Here is a 17,784-nt window from a genome sequence, read left to right as displayed (position 1 = left end):
AATCATTCAAACTTAATGATGTGACTCATTCCAATTTCGATTGAACACAAAAAAAATTTAAAAATCACAAATTATACAAAGTTTATTGATATATTCTAGCACTAAGCTACAAATATCAAAATGTGTGGTATCAGAATCAACGTGAAATTTGATTCACTTTGTGCTTGGTATCTTGCCAGGCTTGAAGGTTCTATTAAAAGTGAGATGAGCTCAACTATTTAGTCCCTCTTTATTTTTATACCTTACCTTTTGACAGTATTGTAAATGGACATCGGCAAAGGCCATCAATGTTTCACGTAAAGTCAATATGTTGTCATCTTCGAATCGGGCGATTTCCTTTTCTAGTTGTTCCGTTGCCAATCGAGTATCATTTCTACATATTGACAATGCTTCTTCAAGCTAATGGCTCGTGTGCGAAGGATGAATTAGTTAAATTTTTTTTTTTTTTTGGTCATTCTACTATGATCTTACCATCTGTATTGCTTCTTTGTATTTCCCAATTTGGTTTCGTCGAGTGCTGGATGGATCTGCGTCAATCAAATGCTGTAAAGAATATCCCACAGAACTGAACATCCGACCTACATACGAAGTAGAAGGAATGATTTGTTGTTGATCATGTCGTGATTGTTCCAAACTGAATTGATGATCCATTCGTAATAGACGATCCAATTCGTAACGTTTGTCATCATAAGCCTGTTGTACCATTTCCAATTGAACTTGTTTGAGGTATCTAAACTGGATGACTTGTTTGACAACTCGTGCCATTTGAATTTGTGATTGAGTTGGTTCGATAAACTCTCCTTCTAATTTGAGTACCTAAATCATTAAGGAATTCAAGAAGACAATATTATTTGTTTGTTTGTTTGTTTTTTTTTCTTTACCTACCATGTCACCTGTTTTGGTATAAGCATCATCTACTGTTTGTCCCATTTTTTCAATAGCGATCGCAATAGTATTCATTTCATTTAAGCTAAAACCATTGTACAAGGCAGCCAATTCTGCATAATCGTTGGCCAATTCTACAGAAAGAAATAAGTTAATGTTACAATATAAAAGACTTTTTTTTTTTTTTTTTTTTTTTTACCATCTAGCCTTCGTATGACTTTGCGTTGATTTTTTTCGATATGCTGGTGCATAAAGTTGGCCATTCGGGTATATTTTTCTTCTGAGAAAAGAAATGGATCTGGCTTTTGTTTGAATGCTGAGCTAGTTGGAGTTGGTACAATACGATGAGAAAGTAAAGGTTGATGTACCCAAGCATTGGAGGAGGATGTTGGTGAAGTCATCATATGTAATGGATGTTGTTTTGAAAGAAAACTGACAGATGATGAATGAATGATTTGAGCCTACAAACAAAAAAAAAAAAAAAGTAAGTTCATGCTAATAATTAAATGTTATTATTACCCAATCCACGTTTGAAGTTAAGAATTGATGAAAGAAATGATCACGTCCTAATTGAGGATGTCTTGTCAATTGATTCAAAAAGGTTTGTAACATACGTTTTCGTCTCTCAATGGTAGGTTGATCATTTTTTTTGGTACCTGCAGCATAATCCACTAACAAAAGAAAGAAAAAAAAAAGGAGGGGGGAATCAAATTATCCTGTTTCAAAAAAAAAAAAAAGAAAGTAAACAAATAATACCTACAAATGGAATGTTTTCCTGGAATAGGTGGAAGAAGACAAACTGGATAGAGTTGGACCAATAATTTTCGTAAAGATTCAAAATCACTATACCGTCGTTTGGTTTCAATATCCTAACAGTTACTATGAGTACACACACAACTAACATTCTATAATAGACTTACATTCAAACGAATATGATAAACTATAAACGTCTGGCGAGGGAGATGGGTTGGCTGAGCACTAGTAATAAAGATATAATGTTGCTGTTGATGGAGTAAGCGGTCAATACGACAAGCACAAGAGGATTTGTTGACTAAATATGTGGAAGAACTTGTCTTAGCTGATTTCAATGTTGTTGAGTCGACCAACATTAATAATATATGAAAAAAAAAGAAAGAAAGAAAGAAAGAGAAAAAGGAAGAAAAAGAAGAAGAAAAAAAAAAGATAAAGTTTACTTTTTACTTTTTTTTCTACTCGTTTGTTTGCTGGGACATAAAAATTCAAAAGGCAAAGATGTTAATCATAGGTAAGCTTCATTTTTTATTTTCAAAAAAAAATGAAAAGTAAAAGGAATTAAATAAACATTATAAATATGTAAGAAATAAATAAATTAAAAAAAAAATGATATACATGAAATAAACTAAACTAAATAAAAAACCATCAATTTTCACCAAGAAGCCATTCAGCCATCATAGAATCTTGTTCTTGTGTATCATCCCAATCTTCATCTTGAAGGAACCATTCTTCATCACCATCCACCATTCCTCGTTCACTTCCAGTAGATATTCTTTCTTCTACGTCTTCCTTATCTTCTTGTTGTTGTTGTTCTTGTCGATGTTTATCTTCTGTTACAATCAAGGTAGGTATAGTTGTTGAAAGAAGAGTGGCCAATGATGGTAAGCCAGGTATAGGATCAGTTTGCATGCTTGAATCAACCATCACAGGTTTCCATTTTTGTTGTTGTTGTAAAAGTTGAAGGATGCGATCTCGTCGATCATAAGATATAGTGGATGCTGTCATAAAATGAGTGCCTTTGTCCTGCAATGGCACTGAAGTTGATGTCGGCGGTAGTGATGATGACGACGACGATGATGATGATGATGATGATGACGATGTTGTTGTTGTTGTTGTTGCTGTTGTTGACGATGAGGATGAGGATGACGATGGTGGTAATTCCTGATGTTCTTTTGTTGCTATAACTTTGCCTTCATCTTGTTCATTCACAGTAGATTCCTTTTCTTCCTCAACAATCACTTGTGACATAGGCCTTGTTGTGCGTCTACGTATCATTGCTCGTGTTGATGTAATATGTGGATCAACAAAGGTTGTCGTATTGGTTGTTGCTGGGGATTGCGTATTCACAGGTGGAACAACATCATCAGAGACTGAACCAGGTTTAGGTGAAGAAGGTGAAGATGGTCTGATATCAGCATTCGTCATTGCTTGTTGTTGTTCCATTGTCAATGCATAACTTTCATGATAAGAAGTCGGACGTATACTTCCTGAAGCTCGTTTGGCCACCATACTAGAGGGTCGATTGTATCTTGGCTTTTGGTTTGTAAAAGACAGTGTAGGAGACAAGACAGGGGACTCTTCTTTAGATAAGGCACTAAATGTTGTCGAAGAAGGACGATGATGTTCCTTAGTGCTCGGAGGAGAAGGTAAATCTGTCACACATACATCTTCTGTTTCCGAATCCGTACCATGTTGTTGATTCTTTCGACCAACAAGTTGTAATGGAGCAGGTGGAGATTGTTTCATGGTTTTAATTGGTTGTATGTTGCCATGTTGTTGTTGATCTTCTTCAAAAGATGGTTGAGGAGGTCTGGGTTTAGATGGTCTTGAGGATATACTGGAATTAGGAGTCAATGGTGGAGTTTGTTGTTTGGATGCTACTTTGGGTGATGGATGTTGATTTTTATTGATGGGCGGTTTAGGAGCAGCACGTGGGTTTTCAAAGGGAACACCAGTAGGAGGAGGGCGGGTGGAAGATGAAGAAGGATTGGTTGATTTTATTTGAGAAGGGATTGGACTGGCAGGAGATTTGTATTGTTGGTCATATGGTGATGGTGATTTCACTTCGATTGATCGCAAACGATTGGGAGTCAAGGAGACTTTCATGGTATTACCAGAACGAATCAAATCTTCAAAATCCAAAGAAGGAGCATCAGGATCATTGACTTGAATAGATGAAGGAGTAGAAGGCCGTTGATAAGTGATAGTATTAGCTGTACCAGTTGTTGTGGTTGTAGCATGACTAGCGACTGATGATCGTTTATCTTTTTTCCCAAAGAAGCGAAAACCTTTTTTGATGCTTGATGAAGAACGATTGGTAGCAGTTGTTCCATTGCTAATAACAGATACTGGACGGTAATAAGATGAACTTTGTGTAGATTTGATGGAAAAAGAGGTTTGTGTATGAGCAGATGGAGGTGGTTCAGAGTGAAAGTCATCATTATCATCGTAGTCTTCGTCTTCATCATGAACTAAAAAAAAAAAAATTAAAGAAAAAAGGAAAAATTGTTGATAAGTGAGAAATGAAGTCTTTTTCTTTTTCTTTTTTTTTTCTTTTATTATTTTTACCAAATGTATCTTGAGAAATGGATGCTTGATTTTTATAAGAGGCTACAGGACTTGGAACTGGAGAAGGTAAAGTCATCATTCTTTGAGTCTGTTGATAGGATATAGTTCGTTTCTAAATGAATAAAAATAATAAAACAAAAAAAAGTAAAAAGGAAAGGTGAGTAATTACCTTTTGAGATTGAATTGTGTAACTATAAAAGAAATAAGCTTTTTTTTTTTTTACCTCCAATTTAATACGAAGATCTAATTGCTGAAAGAGTTGACCTACTTGGGCATCATCCAGTAATGCTAAATAAACCTCTTTGATTCGTACATATTCAGTATCTTCTTGATCAGCAGTGACAGCAATGGTTGTTAAAATATATTCAGCCAAATGTTCCAATAAAGTAGTGATATAAATGATGACCATTGGAGAGAGGACTAATTGATTTTGTTGTTGTTCATCTTGTTGTTTATCATTAGTTGAAACACTTTTATCAGCCAAAGTACAATGATCTATACATTCTTGTCTTAAACAAGTAGCCACTTGATCTAAAGGAAAGTTAGTTGCATTCCAGCTTCGCATACGTTCATATAAAGGATAATCAATAACACTAGTTTCAGTATAAGTTTTGACTTCCAATTCAGCTTCCACAATAGCATTTTTTCCCAAACTAAGAGGTAATAAGGTCAAAAAATGAGTTTTTATCTGAGAGAGATCCAAACATTGTGATCTTTGTAATAAAAGCATTAAGACTTGGTCAAGGAATTGATTAACAGCTTGTAAAGCATCTGAAGATATTTGATAAGGTCCTATTTCAGATATAATGGCGTTGGCAGCTCGTTGACAAACATATTGATCTAAAAAATATATTAAAAATGAATAAAACTAAATATTATATTATTTTTATTATTTTTTTTTTTTTTTTTACCTTTTGTCATTATAAAGAGCAATCACGCTTTAAAAAAAAAGGGAGGTCAAGATGATGAATTCAAGTTGTTTATAAGAATATGAAAAGTAAGAAAGAAGAAAAAAAAATAAAATATATATGAATAAAAAGTAGTAATGAAAGAAGAAAGGAGGGAAAACAAAAAAAAAAAAAAAGGAAAGAAAGAAAGAAAAGAACGAAAAATAAAATAAAATAAAAAAAAATAGGGTTTTGAACGTACACAACAAATAATAATGGATTGCATACGAAAGGAGTGGAAAAAAAAAAAAGGTTCAAAAAAAAAAAAAAAGGGAGCGCGAAAACATATTGAATAACCGCCTATGAATATTATACTATTGAATGAATCCTATTTTATTGGATGTGTTTTAACGGGTATATGTAATGTAATGTGTGTAGTTTGATTTTGTGTTACCAAATGATATTTTTTTCATCAGGTAAAGGTAATGAATATCCTAAACGATATGGAATTCTATTTTGTGATCTTTCCCAATCAACACATGATTGTAATTGAGGAGGAAGATCTGTTTTAACATGATTATTATTATTATTATTATTATTATTATTATCCTTAATACTGGAAGATTGAAATAAACGTGAGAGTAATGAACAATAAGTTGGTTTTTTTTGTACATGTGTGGAACTAAATAGATGGTTGTCCGGAGTCATTTCCTTTTTAGGTGTTGGTGGATCAAAATCATGTTGATAAGCTTGTTCTAAATAATCATCTTTGGTACTAACTGTACTCCATAATTCTTCATCATCTAAATCATCATCATCTAAATCATCTTCTGAATCATCCAAATAAAACTTGCTTATTCGTTTTTGTTCTTCTTTTACTGGTAATGGAGTTTGTGGTCCTAATGTAGAATGTGACGATAAACTTGAATTGTTGGATGTTACGGGTATTGGGATTTGATGTTGTAATGATTCATGATACCATAGCCTCCAACTGAAATTTTCTAATCGTTTTGTATTTTCTAAATTTGATTTATTTTTTGAAAACACTAATAAAAATAATAATCCATTCAGTTCATATTTTTTCTTTTTTTTTTTTTTTTTTTTACTGTATTTACCTTGCCATAAAGAAAATAAATCATCTTGTTTGATGGTGTTCATGCAAGGTATTTCTATTGGTTTCATCGCAAAAGAAGTAGGAGGAAACATCGTTTCTTCTTTTGTTCGTTTAGATTATCGTATAAGTAGGTAAAGAGGAGAAGAAGAAGAAAAAGAAGAAAAAAGAAGGAAAGGAAGAGTGCAAAAAAAAAAAAAAAAATCATAGACAAGAATCCCTTTTTCTATCAAAATGTTTCTTATTCTAAAAGCGGAGTACGGAACACAAAGGTGAATAAAAAATAAATAAACAGATAAATAATAACACCCCCTCCCTTTTTCCGCCCATAGCCATATTAGGCAATTCTAGATATTCCTATCTCTGAATGATATCGGGTTTTCCAGATTTGTCAATAATTTTTCCATATCAATCTTTATGATATATATATATATATATATGTATATATATTTCCCGTTTTTTTTTTTTTTTTTTTTTTGAATTGAAAGCTCATTGCTAACATTCACATAATATTATATATATATATTCCGAGACCATCATCCATGATTTTTGCTTTCTATCCCCCCAAAATAAAACCCTTGTATCTCTTTTTTTTTTTTTTCCTTTCCCCATCATTACCTTTTTTGTCCTGCTTGGTAACTAGGGACACAATTGTTAACAATAAACCAATTCTTTCTCATCATGTGAATGCGCATGGACATGACACCAAAAAAAAAAAAAATCGCATGTCTTGTCACTTTCTTTTGACTCATTTTCAACAATAAGAGTTAAAAAAAAACAAACTTTATTATAAACAATACTCTGAATGATAACTAATACACACTACACGATCATATAGATCAAGGACAAGTACTGGCTAATTTTCCTATGTAATAAGACATCACCATACAAAAGAAAATCAACGCTAATTGTTGCCCATTAAATGTCAAATCATCAGTCAGGTTGATCAGATGTTGTTGATGGTGGTGGTGGTGGTGATGTTGTTGTTGTTGTGACTACATATATATATATATAAATGAGTTTTCCTTTTGATATTTGTTTATATTCATTATTTCTTACTTTATTGGATTCAGGAATTAAAACATAACCTTTGGGTACTTGTAATGTGCCATGATGATAATGAGAAGTTGAAGGTGAGACGCAATGGATCACAGGTGTAACAGATCGTTTATGATGATTGTTATTCGCACTGACTATGCTTCGTGGATTGGTTGATACTAAATGATAAACCAAAAAAAAAAAAAAAATTAATTAATTTCATTCTTAACCTATATTTCACTTGATTTTTTTTTTTTTTTTTTTTACCTTTGGATTTGTTTTCAGCTGATTGTAATGAAAAAGTCTGATGTTCTGCCGCATTGGATGATCGACCAGGTTGACGATGAGTGATTTTCACGTGAATCAAAGCCCCTTCCATAGAAGCGTCAGTTGTGAAAATCATGACTGATTGTTGGTCGGATGTGATGTCAAGACGCGTGCCATCCAAAGGTGAAACATCAATAAGATATCCATCTGGATACATAGACTGATCTACTCGAATATCCGTACACCATGATGTTGCAGGTTGTTCTTGTTGTGGTTGATGATGATAAGGCGGGTGATGTTTGACAATCCATGTCACTTGATAAGTCAAAGTCATAGTATCGAAATGCTCTGCTGTGACTTTTCCTGATACACGACGAATATATGGTGGACATCCATGACATGATAAAAAGGATTGAAGGTTGATTAAACATTGATATTGTGCTATTGTTGTTGTTGTTGTTGCTGTAGGTGATGATGATTGTGTCTGGTCGACGATACGTTTTTGTGCCCATGGAAGAGATATATCCACTATAAAGGAGACAAGAGATGATGATGATGTGTGTTTCGATTTGATATTGTAATCCCCTGTATTCCTTCTATTTCTTCTTGTTGGTGATAATGTGGTTGCATGATTGGATATTACCCAACCATAAAGAGTCATATGTATGCGTTCATATCCATCTTGATTTGGTATCTGATGATCGTCAATGCTTTTGCTAGCTATAAATATCCTGTTACCTCCATTTTCACTGTCAATATGAGTAATGACTGCCATGTCTTGTCGTTGTTGTGACAAATCATTCTTTTTATTCCCAATAATCCAATGCATCAAATAATCCTTTTGACTGAATCGATCCACTATACTGCCACCTTCCCAATTCTCATCCCCTATAAAATCAAAACAAAGGGAGTTAGATACAAAAAGAAGAAAAAAAAAAGAAAAAAGGAGAAATCAGAGATCGAGTTTCATTCCATGATGTACAGGGAGAATCTTTTTGTTTGTGCTTTTAGTCAGCTTACAGTATTTTCTTGCATCAACATTATGTATAATGGAACTAATTTGTTCCGGAAGCCAATCACCTACAATCCAACCTTCTAATCTTGCATATCGAACACCTTGATACTCCTTGATATAAGTTTTTGCTTCAGGTGAATTATATTCCAGCTGCCATCCTTCTTGTGATGTATATAGATGTTTCAAGAGTAGCATACTTTGGTCCCTAGTAGCCAAGTGTCGATGAGAAGGATAAATGTTTTTTCCAAAAGGAATAGAAGGTGTTAATGGTGGAGACATGAGACCATATGGGTTTTCTACTGGTTTTCCATTGTCGTCGTTATCATCGTTGTTCTTTTGCTGTTCAGTAGAAAGGGATGCAATATCTTTAGTAGAAGCAAAAGTGATTCGTTTATTATGTTTGTTCGTATAGACTGTTGAGAAAGAAACGCCTGTAGAAAGAGTTTGTTGTGATGACCCAGCTGGAGTGGATCCATTAAAAGATGGAGATTGAAGAAGTGAAGAACTAAAAAAAAAAAAAAAAAGAAAAAAAAAGAGATAAAAGCTTGATGCGGTGTTTCAAAAGCAAGAAGAAAGCATAAATTTTTCATTGGTACCTTTTAAAACATGGTTGTTGTTGTTGTTGTTGTTGTTGCTGTTGTTGTTGTTGTTGTGACACCATCATTAATGATGGTCGTTTTCTAATAGAAGCTGCTTGACCCCAATGTCGATGTTGTAATTCTGATAAACGAGTTCGTTCCGCTTTGACTTTTAAATAATCATGTACCAAGGAGATCACTAATGGTCTTCTTGCTAATGATTTCTTTGTTAAACTTGACATCCAACCTTTGGTCGGCTCTTGAATCACAAACGTCACTTTAGTTAAAGGTACTGCACCAGAAGATAAAGGTTCCAATGCCCAACCCATCAACTTTATTTCAAGAACAAAAAGAAAGAGGATGAGCTTTTTTTTTTTTTTTTTTTTTTTTTTTACCTTGATTTGAGCACGGACTCGACCTTCTAATCTAGGTACTTTAGGTGTTTCAACGCTGGTACAAGCAAAAAGAATCGTACCATTATGAGTACATTCGATTTTCTCCACCAAGCATAAATCTCTACGGGACCTACATATATATATAAAAAAGGAGAAACGTAATTGTTGTATGTCGTATGTTATTATTGTTATAGTAATATTAGTTAGACACCTGGATCTCCGTTTGACATGATGAATACCATATCAGGGCAATTGATCCGTTCCCCCCCCCTCTTTTTTTTTTTTATTGTGATGATAATTATTATTTACTTTGATGATGATGATGATGATGATGGTTTACAAACTTCATAAGTAAGAGAGGTGGTATCATTTAGATTCTCGACCAGATTGCCATCTTCATATTGTTCATCCCATAATTTTCGCATGCCGATAACATAAAAAATCGAATGAGGTGTGAATCCTTCAAAAATGGCTTCACCTTTAAACATGGGGATTTTTTCATCATCATAGTAATGATGATAATGATGATGATGATTATAGTTATTAGGAAATGTCATGGAAGTTAATGTAGTAGCAGTGGTGGCGGTGGTGGAGGAAGAAGAACAGGATTTCATATACGTCACGACGCCACATTTCTTATGTTTCATTACTTTTTTCCAACCACGCGCATCATGATCTAACACAGCAGATTTTAGACGACATAGTGCAATCTCTGCTTGATGAATATGATAGGCTGTGGATGTTTGTAATGGATCGATGAAATGTGGCGAGAAAGAGGTACGTTGTGACTGTAACGATGGAATCACTTTCCAAGATGATGATGAATGATCTTGTAGATGATCATCATCATCATCACTAAATACTGTAGTAAATCCTTGTTGTTGTTGTCTCGTATTCGTAGTAGTTGATCCTTTTCTAACATGAACGGAATGAGTTTTATCCATCATGATGATGATGATGAATCCAAGTTTGAAAGGAGAAAAGGAAAGAGGAACAAAGAAAATGAAAAAGGATGTAGATATATTTGGGGAGAGGCATAAAGAATCCCCCTGATTCTTTTGTTTACATTAGATTTTCCCCTTTGAACAAAGGTGATAGCAATGTAACATCATAATGGACGATCTTGTAGTTATCTTCACCAAAGAAAAAAAAATAAAAATATGTATTGTATATATATATGTAAGTAGATATAATAAAAAAAAAGTGTTAATGTTTATCATCCCACATCATCATCATCATCATCTTAAACGAAACAAAGTTAAACAACGATCTATACTGTTGTCATGTAATGCAATCCTTGCATCATCTTATTGGCTAAATCATTCTCCTTAGACCTCCTCGAAAAAAAAAAAACAAGAAAAGAAAAAAGATCCTTTTTTAACTTTATTTTGACTAAGCGCAACACAAAATTGGTAACTTTTTCCAACTGCAAATGAAAATCAGATTACCTTTTTTTTTTCTTCTATGTTCTACAAATCTCTTCTTGCTCGTAACGGGCTATCAAAAAAAAAAAAAAAAGGCGATCCTAATGGTTTTAGATAGGGCTACCAAAGATTTGTGCTACACAAGAGGTCACATGTTCTGGGTTGAAGCCAATCAACCTGGGTAATGATCGCTTTTTATTAGAAGATAGACGACGGAGCTCACTCCTGTATAACTCAAAGAAAAAAAAGTGAGAATGGTGTGTTTGTGCGTATTTGATACTCCGGTCGGTGTATATTTTTTTTTTTTTTTACTTGATCTTTGTTATTTCTTTTTTTTTTTTCTTTCTTTCTTTCTTTTCCTTTTTTTTATTTATTTGTCTTATATCATACAAAATTCCTTATAATCAGGTTTTTTTATTATTGCTCAAGTATGCCTACCATTCTTTTTCATTCTGAACCTAATCATGGATTATCATCTACGACGCTGAACGAAAAAGGCAATATGACGACGGCGATGGTTTCTCCACCTCCTTCCCCTTCAGTTTCAGATGATGGATGTATGGAAAAGAAAACTTCATTTATGGCGGATACTATGGGTCTTTTAAGGAAACAAGAACAACAATATGATGGCAAAATGAGTGAAGAGGCGTTCCAATTGGTATGTCTTTCCACGGAACATATCTTACTACATTTGGATGATCTAACAATGGTGGAACCATGGTGTCAAGAATTATGGCGATTGGGTAAACGATTGAAACTGTATGATAATCAGGCAGATATGTATTTACAAGGAATGCGTGCAATGATCTATCAGTGTCGAGCTTCAATTCGGTTTAGTGAAAAGGATTGGGCCAAGGCTGCCAATGATTGTAGAAAATGTATGGATTTCATGGACGTGACATTACAAAAGGTGATATTGATTCAAAAACAGGTTTCTTCCATGTTGGATACCTGTTTACGTTATCAACAACAACAACAACAACAATCTTTTCATAGTGATGGTAGTGTGACTGGTTCATCTGCTTCTTCTTCTTCTTCTTCTTCGTATGGATCAATAGTCATGGTATGTTCTTACTGCTCTATTGAAAAACGTTCTATGCCAGTATGTGCTCGATGTAAATCTCAATCTTATTGTGGTCTCAAATGTTTGAAATTGGATAAGGATCGTCATTTGGCTGAATGTCATCGATTAGTTTAGTCTGTCTTTATACCTTCATTTTGTTTATCATTATATATATCTATCTATCTATACATATTCAATGACGATACATCAACGACATTTCTCTCATCTATATACATTTGTCTTTTTTACAATAAAAAAAAAGTTTTCTGTCTCAGTCTTTTTTTTTTTTTTTTTTTTTTTGGTTACCATTATGGTCAGTGATGTACCGTTGCACAAGATGACATTGGTACCTTACAGAAACCGCACATCTCCGCCCATTCTTCCCACCATCACCATCATGATGTCAAAAAAAGAAATAAAGATGGGGAATGCACTCCACTTATGACCTGTTATGAAAAATATGTTTGTTGTTATTGTAAAAAAAAAACAAATACATCCTTTTTTTTTTTTGTTTCATAATTCAATTTATTTTAACGTTTCATTTCAAAATAAAAACTATATACAAATACTAATTCTATTGCCAAAAAGAAAAAAAAAATCTAACATATCTATACACTAAGGGGAAGATTGTTTTGTAAGGTTCAATTTTTCCAAATCTTCATCTGTGGGTAATGATTTCTTTTCAGAGATCACACGTGGAGACTTGAACCGATTCAAAAACTTTGGAGATTCTTCTGATTGGGGTAAGAAGGCAGTTGCTTGATATCGTCGTAATTTCTTGAGTTTGGTCATCAAGTCTTCCTTTGGTATATTTTGTTGTTCTTCTAATTTGTAATATATATCCCATACATCCGATTCCTTATTCACCGAAACTGGTCCCTGGATCAATTTGTTGTTCAGATAAGATTGTGTATAGAGTCGATACATGGATAAATGGTCGCTAACAGATTCATCATATACTGCTTGTTCCCCGGTTTTTGTTGTTGTATTTTCGTCATCATTGACAGGTTCCACAAAGATGCGCATATCTTCATACTTTGGTTCAGAGCAATCTAAAGTGATTCGTAATGTCTAAAAAGACCCCATGATTGCTTCATTAGTCACAAGATATACAAATAACTACTATTTTTTTTTATTTACCGTTTTTGGATATTGTTTAGTGAATTTGTCAAATAGAATTTCCATCATGGATAAACAACTTGTAAAGACCTGATCCCCCATCTTTTGTGTTCCAAATAATCTTGCATCCATTTCATTTCTTGAGATATACTGAAATCCAAAGATTGTATTTGTATTATGATATGTCACCATAATCCCATCCATATGCCCAATTCGTACTTGGAAACTATTCAAAAAAAAAAGAACGCAGGGTCCACGTTTGTATCACATCAGTAAATCCCTCATATATGTTTGTATTCAGAAGCCGATTATTACCTGTATTTCAAAAAAGCAGCTCGCATCATATCATAATATTCCCTTTCAAATGAATAGTGAAGACCATGATGTTGTTCTAATTTGTAATTATAGTATTCCTTGAAAAAAAAAATATCATTAGATTCAAAAAAATAAAATAAATAAATAAAAAATGACATACTTTATAATGAGGAATATCCAATCGAACGGGTAATGTTGCTCTTGTTTTTAAATCAAAGTTGCGCCGAGGAAGTTTGCCATGAGAACAATCTAATTGTGATCGTAAAAAGAGATGACCAAATTTACCATAAGCAAAAGCTTCAGGAGCATTACGTTCATCTTCAGTCACCATAGATGAATTTTCCTTCAAATATCGTTCATATTTCTTTGGTTCCATCGTCAACATTTTTTCCATAGACCGACCCTAGAAAATAAACAAACAAATATTTAGTATTAATTTCCCTTTTTATTTTATGTTTTCTTACCAAATATGATAAAACTGTTTCTTCTCCATCAAATGATTTATCTGCATCTACGGCATAAACACCATCCTTCCATCGTAAATAAATAGTTTTTGGTACTCGACTTCCACGTGTATGTTGATTTGGCTAGTAAATCATCCCAAATAAATTAATATAAAAAAAGTTAAATTTTAATATATGATTTTACAATAATATGATTTACCTCATTCACAAAACCTCGAGAAAAGTGAGCAGTATCCAGTGGTCGATGATTAGAAAGTCTAAAATAAAGTTGACATAATACACCTGAAAGAGAAGAAGTCGATCCAGTATAACGAGCATGTTCTTTTTTGGCCATGGCAATTAGAGTCTACAAAGTAAATAAATAATAAAAAAAGTCAATCAAAGATGATGCATAAATAAACCTAAAAAGATTTTGCTGACTGACCTTGTCTTCGGAAGCAGTTCTGTAAGGTAACATGGCGTCATAATCAAATTGGTCTGGTTGAGTGATATTTTCCAAATAAGGTGAAAATAGGAATTTCTTTGAGCTTAGATCTTTCAGAGGATGAACACCAGATCTAGTTTCAATATAATTAAATTATTGAGAATTTTCATTTTCATTCTCATTTCCTTTTTTTTTTTTTCTTAACAAAAAAACTACTTACTTAAATAGTGTTTTATCTAAACCATGGGCTAGAGTGGCAACAGGTATATGTTCATCTGGGTAAATGCCTAAGAAATGAAAAATGGAAAATTTTAGTTTAAAAAAAAAGTAGTTGATCCTATTTTCATTATTGCTTTGTACTTACGTTTGTATTGTGAAGATATATCTAATTCATGCCAAGACTCATCTAGATCTTGTTTTGTTTCATCTAGTAAAATAGGTTCCAAGTTTTGAAAAGTTTTCTTTTTCCGTACAGAGAGTTTGACAGGTGAGGTAACATCCTTGGACATTGAATGTGCATAAACTCTTTTTTTGAGTTTATTCAAAAGACGACGACGACGGTATCGATTTTTGGGATTTTTGACATTGGTTGAGTTCGTTGTGGAAGTAGGTGTTTTTGCTTTCGTGCGGATTATATAGTCTATAAGGTTTTTGTCATTGTTCCCTACATTCTTGATATCAGTGGTAAATGTACGTTGATAAATGCTAGTTTGAATACGACAAGAGAATAGACATGATGTCGCCAGTGTTCTCTGACTAGATCGAAAAGCCCACATGTTGATATTATATGTGGTAAAATCGAGAAGAATGGAGACACAAGAAGAAAAGCGTTTGCTTGCATTTGACCAAGAAAAGAAATAAAGAAAAAAAGTGGCTTTTGGATTTATAACTCCGTCCATAGCCCATTTCCATTCATCCTCTCCTGGCTCATATTTTTCTTTTCCATTTCTTTTTTTTTTTTAATGTACAACTCTATGAACACAAGACTGATGAATACAACTACAACTTTACGTACCTTCCGAGTCTTCACACAACATCATTGTTCAAAACGATTGGCATCAACTCAAACTAGCCATGCCAAACCAGAACAATTTTTACAAACCATCGTATTAAGCAATGGTGCAACATACACTGTACGGACAACATCTCCTGTTCGCTCACAAATTCGACTAACCAAAGATACTCGAAACCATCCTTTATGGAATCCTGCCATGTTGAAGGAAGGTGTAACTGATGAAAGTGAACAATTGACTAAATTCCAAAAACGTTTTGGTGATACAGATTTGGCTGACATTAGTTGGATTGAAAGCGAAGAAACTGTATCTGCTGCAATGAAGAAGGTTATTGCTAGTGGTGGTACCAAGGTGACATCCTCTGCTAAGGCCAAGGGAAAGAAGAAATAGATAGATAGATTTTTATTTTTATTAGATTATGATTATTATTTGTACACATCCACCACGAATGTATTTATAAATATATTGAATAAACAATGTTGGTACTTCACTGTATCAACATTCTTTTTTTTTATTTATTTATTTAGGTTCCCTTGCTGTAAACGTTTTTATTGATTGTTTAGGTGAAATATTGACTTTATTAGTTTGATTGGAACGAATATTTTTATTAGCATTTATTAAGCAATGTATGTTTTCTTTTTGTTTATTTTATTGATATATGTATTCAAAAAAAAAAGAAAAAAACTATTCTATATCTAATCTGAGAATTCTTGAACATAATTTAAAATATCATCAATACTATCTAAAGATCTACAAAAAAAAAAAAAAAGGAAAGGAATAAATGAATTGTCATTATATTAATAGTAAATGACTAATGTACCTGATAGTATCGGAAGGATAATCCTTATTCAACATATTGGCTAATACCTTGCCTGGCCCAAAAGATACGAAATCACTAACATCTTGAGTTTTAAGATAATGAATACTTGGATGCCATTGGACAGTAGATGTTATATGTTTTGTGAGTGATAGAGGTATTTCTTCAACAGATGTATACTAGAAAGATAAAAATTGGAATGTTTTAAGTAATAGCAATAATAACATTACGATATAACATTTTCTGCTTACTGGTTTTCCTGTCACATTGGAGATAACTTTGACAATAGGTTGTTTGAATGATACTGTTTTGAGTGCATTGGACATGACAACAGCAGCATCACTAACCAATGAACTATGAAATGGACCACTAACGAAAAAAAAAAAGAAATAATAATAGAATCAGTGATTCTGTTTGATTATATTCTTTTGCTTACGAAACCGGTAGTGGCATGGATTTGACAATCATCCGTTTTGATTTGAGATATTCTACAGCTTCTTTCAATCCAATTTCTGTACCACTAATAACAATTTGAGTCGACTATTTTAAGAAAAAAAAAAAAAGGTAAGTTTTTGATCACAGTTGGGTTTTTTTTTCTTTAATGCAGTTACACTATTGATATTTCCAATTTCAGCCACTTCATTTGTCGATAAGCGTTTCTGTACAGTTTGAATAGAATCCATGATTTCATCCAATTTTCCTTTTCGTGTTACTAATACCGTCATACCAGTAGGTTGTCGATCTTGAACTGCTTGTGTCATTGCGAGACCTCGAAGTCGTACCAATCGGACAGCATCCGTAAGAGATAATGATTCCGACGCCACTAAAGCCGTATATTCACCGAGTGAATGTCCCAATACATACGCGCATGCCTTTTGTAAATCAAATCCATATTCCTCTTGAAGAATTCGAAGAATTGCAATAGATGTCGTTAATATAGCTGGTTGTGCATTTTCCGTTAATGTTAAAGTATTCTATATGAAAAACCAAAGATATATTAATGACGCTCGATAAATTAATCTTTTACCTGATCTCCATCAAAAATTAATGACCGTAAAGGCATGTTCAAAGCATCGTCTACTTGATCAAATACCCTTTTGACTATTCTAGGATAGCGATCCCATAAATCTTTTCCCATACCAACCACTTGAGAACCTTGACCTATATAAATTCACAAGTTTCCCCATAGAATGAGAAGAAAAACGGTGAGAATATAGTATTCGACTTTTATATATGTATCTTTTTTTTATTATTATTATTATTTTACCTGGAAAAAGAAGAGCACGGTGAGAACGTTCAATGCCAGCAACACTCTTATATAAAAAGAAAGAAGTGTTAGCGATAATAACAATAATAATAATAATAATAAAAATAAAAATAAGGAACATAAAGAGCGATTTCGTTTTGTTTTTTTATTTCTATATAATTACCATCCAATTCCTTTTTTGACAAGGCCATTTAAACAAATGTTGAATGGTAGATCGTCTTTTTCCAATAGTGGTGAAAAACATTTAATACCCAAAGAAAGAAGAGAGAGAAAGAAGGAAAAGAACCAAAACGAGGGAGAAAAAAAAGTGATCATCTTTTTCAATTGCCGATACTGTAAACTCGATCAGACACAGAAAAAGCATAGATATTGGAATAAATA

At 33.1% G+C, this 17,784-nt stretch overlaps 8 protein-coding genes across 8 annotated transcripts; 2 read left to right on the top strand and 6 right to left on the bottom strand.

Moving 5' to 3' along the window:
• Nucleotides 1-56: 56 nt before the first annotated feature.
• Nucleotides 57-2,030, bottom strand: BX664DRAFT_323974 (uncharacterized protein). Its single transcript, XM_051543742.1, has 8 exons — nt 1,806-2,030; nt 1,646-1,754; nt 1,405-1,556; nt 1,085-1,346; nt 886-1,019; nt 472-816; nt 247-399; nt 57-190 (listed from the first exon to the last, which is right to left on the bottom strand). The coding sequence occupies exons 1-8, from the start codon at nt 1,992-1,994 to the stop codon at nt 137-139; spliced, it is 1,398 nt and encodes a 465-aa protein (XP_051402662.1). The 5' UTR covers nt 1,995-2,030; the 3' UTR covers nt 57-136.
• Nucleotides 2,031-2,061: 31 nt separating this feature from the next.
• BX664DRAFT_355792 (uncharacterized protein) lies at nt 2,062-5,270 on the bottom strand. The gene is made up of 4 exons (XM_051547848.1): nt 5,118-5,270; nt 4,430-5,046; nt 4,207-4,318; nt 2,062-4,109 (listed from the first exon to the last, which is right to left on the bottom strand). The coding sequence occupies exons 1-4, from the start codon at nt 5,125-5,127 to the stop codon at nt 2,284-2,286; spliced, it is 2,565 nt and encodes an 854-aa protein (XP_051402661.1). The 5' UTR covers nt 5,128-5,270; the 3' UTR covers nt 2,062-2,283.
• Nucleotides 5,271-5,456: 186 nt separating this feature from the next.
• Nucleotides 5,457-6,387, bottom strand: BX664DRAFT_323971 (uncharacterized protein). Its single transcript, XM_051543741.1, has 2 exons — nt 6,209-6,387; nt 5,457-6,139 (listed from the first exon to the last, which is right to left on the bottom strand). The coding sequence occupies exons 1-2, from the start codon at nt 6,297-6,299 to the stop codon at nt 5,544-5,546; spliced, it is 687 nt and encodes a 228-aa protein (XP_051402660.1). The 5' UTR covers nt 6,300-6,387; the 3' UTR covers nt 5,457-5,543.
• A 606-nt stretch (nt 6,388-6,993) lies between these two features.
• Nucleotides 6,994-10,465, bottom strand: BX664DRAFT_355791 (uncharacterized protein). Its single transcript, XM_051547847.1, has 7 exons — nt 9,807-10,465; nt 9,498-9,627; nt 9,121-9,434; nt 8,530-9,029; nt 7,510-8,397; nt 7,264-7,421; nt 6,994-7,199 (listed from the first exon to the last, which is right to left on the bottom strand). Exons 1-7 carry the CDS (start codon nt 10,442-10,444, stop codon nt 7,044-7,046), a joined length of 2,784 nt encoding a protein of 927 aa, XP_051402659.1. The 5' UTR covers nt 10,445-10,465; the 3' UTR covers nt 6,994-7,043.
• Nucleotides 10,466-11,025: 560 nt separating this feature from the next.
• Nucleotides 11,026-12,253, top strand: BX664DRAFT_355790 (uncharacterized protein; the record flags this gene model as incomplete). Its single annotated transcript, XM_051547846.1, has 2 exons — nt 11,026-11,102; nt 11,351-12,253. The coding sequence occupies 2 exons, from the start codon at nt 11,026-11,028 to the stop codon at nt 12,117-12,119; spliced, it is 846 nt and encodes a 281-aa protein (XP_051402658.1). The 3' UTR covers nt 12,120-12,253.
• Nucleotides 12,254-12,485: 232 nt separating this feature from the next.
• On the bottom strand, nt 12,486-15,112 carry BX664DRAFT_291301 (mitochondrial protein Pet127-domain-containing protein). The gene is made up of 9 exons (XM_051541938.1): nt 14,671-15,112; nt 14,527-14,593; nt 14,307-14,439; nt 14,082-14,228; nt 13,883-14,005; nt 13,579-13,821; nt 13,419-13,516; nt 13,125-13,329; nt 12,486-13,055 (listed from the first exon to the last, which is right to left on the bottom strand). The coding sequence occupies exons 1-9, from the start codon at nt 15,080-15,082 to the stop codon at nt 12,600-12,602; spliced, it is 1,884 nt and encodes a 627-aa protein (XP_051402657.1). The 5' UTR covers nt 15,083-15,112; the 3' UTR covers nt 12,486-12,599.
• Nucleotides 15,113-15,258: 146 nt separating this feature from the next.
• BX664DRAFT_323966 (uncharacterized protein) lies at nt 15,259-15,837 on the top strand. The gene has a single exon (XM_051543740.1). It carries the CDS (start codon nt 15,269-15,271, stop codon nt 15,707-15,709), a length of 441 nt encoding a protein of 146 aa, XP_051402656.1. The 5' UTR covers nt 15,259-15,268; the 3' UTR covers nt 15,710-15,837.
• A 143-nt stretch (nt 15,838-15,980) lies between these two features.
• BX664DRAFT_323964 (acyl transferase/acyl hydrolase/lysophospholipase) lies at nt 15,981-17,660 on the bottom strand. Its single transcript, XM_051543739.1, has 8 exons — nt 17,567-17,660; nt 17,404-17,449; nt 17,164-17,297; nt 16,748-17,110; nt 16,573-16,676; nt 16,388-16,505; nt 16,140-16,315; nt 15,981-16,069 (listed from the first exon to the last, which is right to left on the bottom strand). Exons 1-8 carry the CDS (start codon nt 17,645-17,647, stop codon nt 16,015-16,017), a joined length of 1,077 nt encoding a protein of 358 aa, XP_051402655.1. The 5' UTR covers nt 17,648-17,660; the 3' UTR covers nt 15,981-16,014.
• Between the last annotated feature and the right edge of the window lie 124 nt (nt 17,661-17,784).

This window comes from Halteromyces radiatus (genome assembly GCF_025201355.1).
Source record: "Halteromyces radiatus strain CBS 162.75 chromosome Unknown BX664scaffold_2, whole genome shotgun sequence".
Lineage (NCBI taxonomy): Eukaryota > Fungi > Mucoromycota > Mucoromycetes > Mucorales > Cunninghamellaceae > Halteromyces > Halteromyces radiatus.
This window is presented reverse-complemented; position numbering and strand designations above follow the sequence as displayed.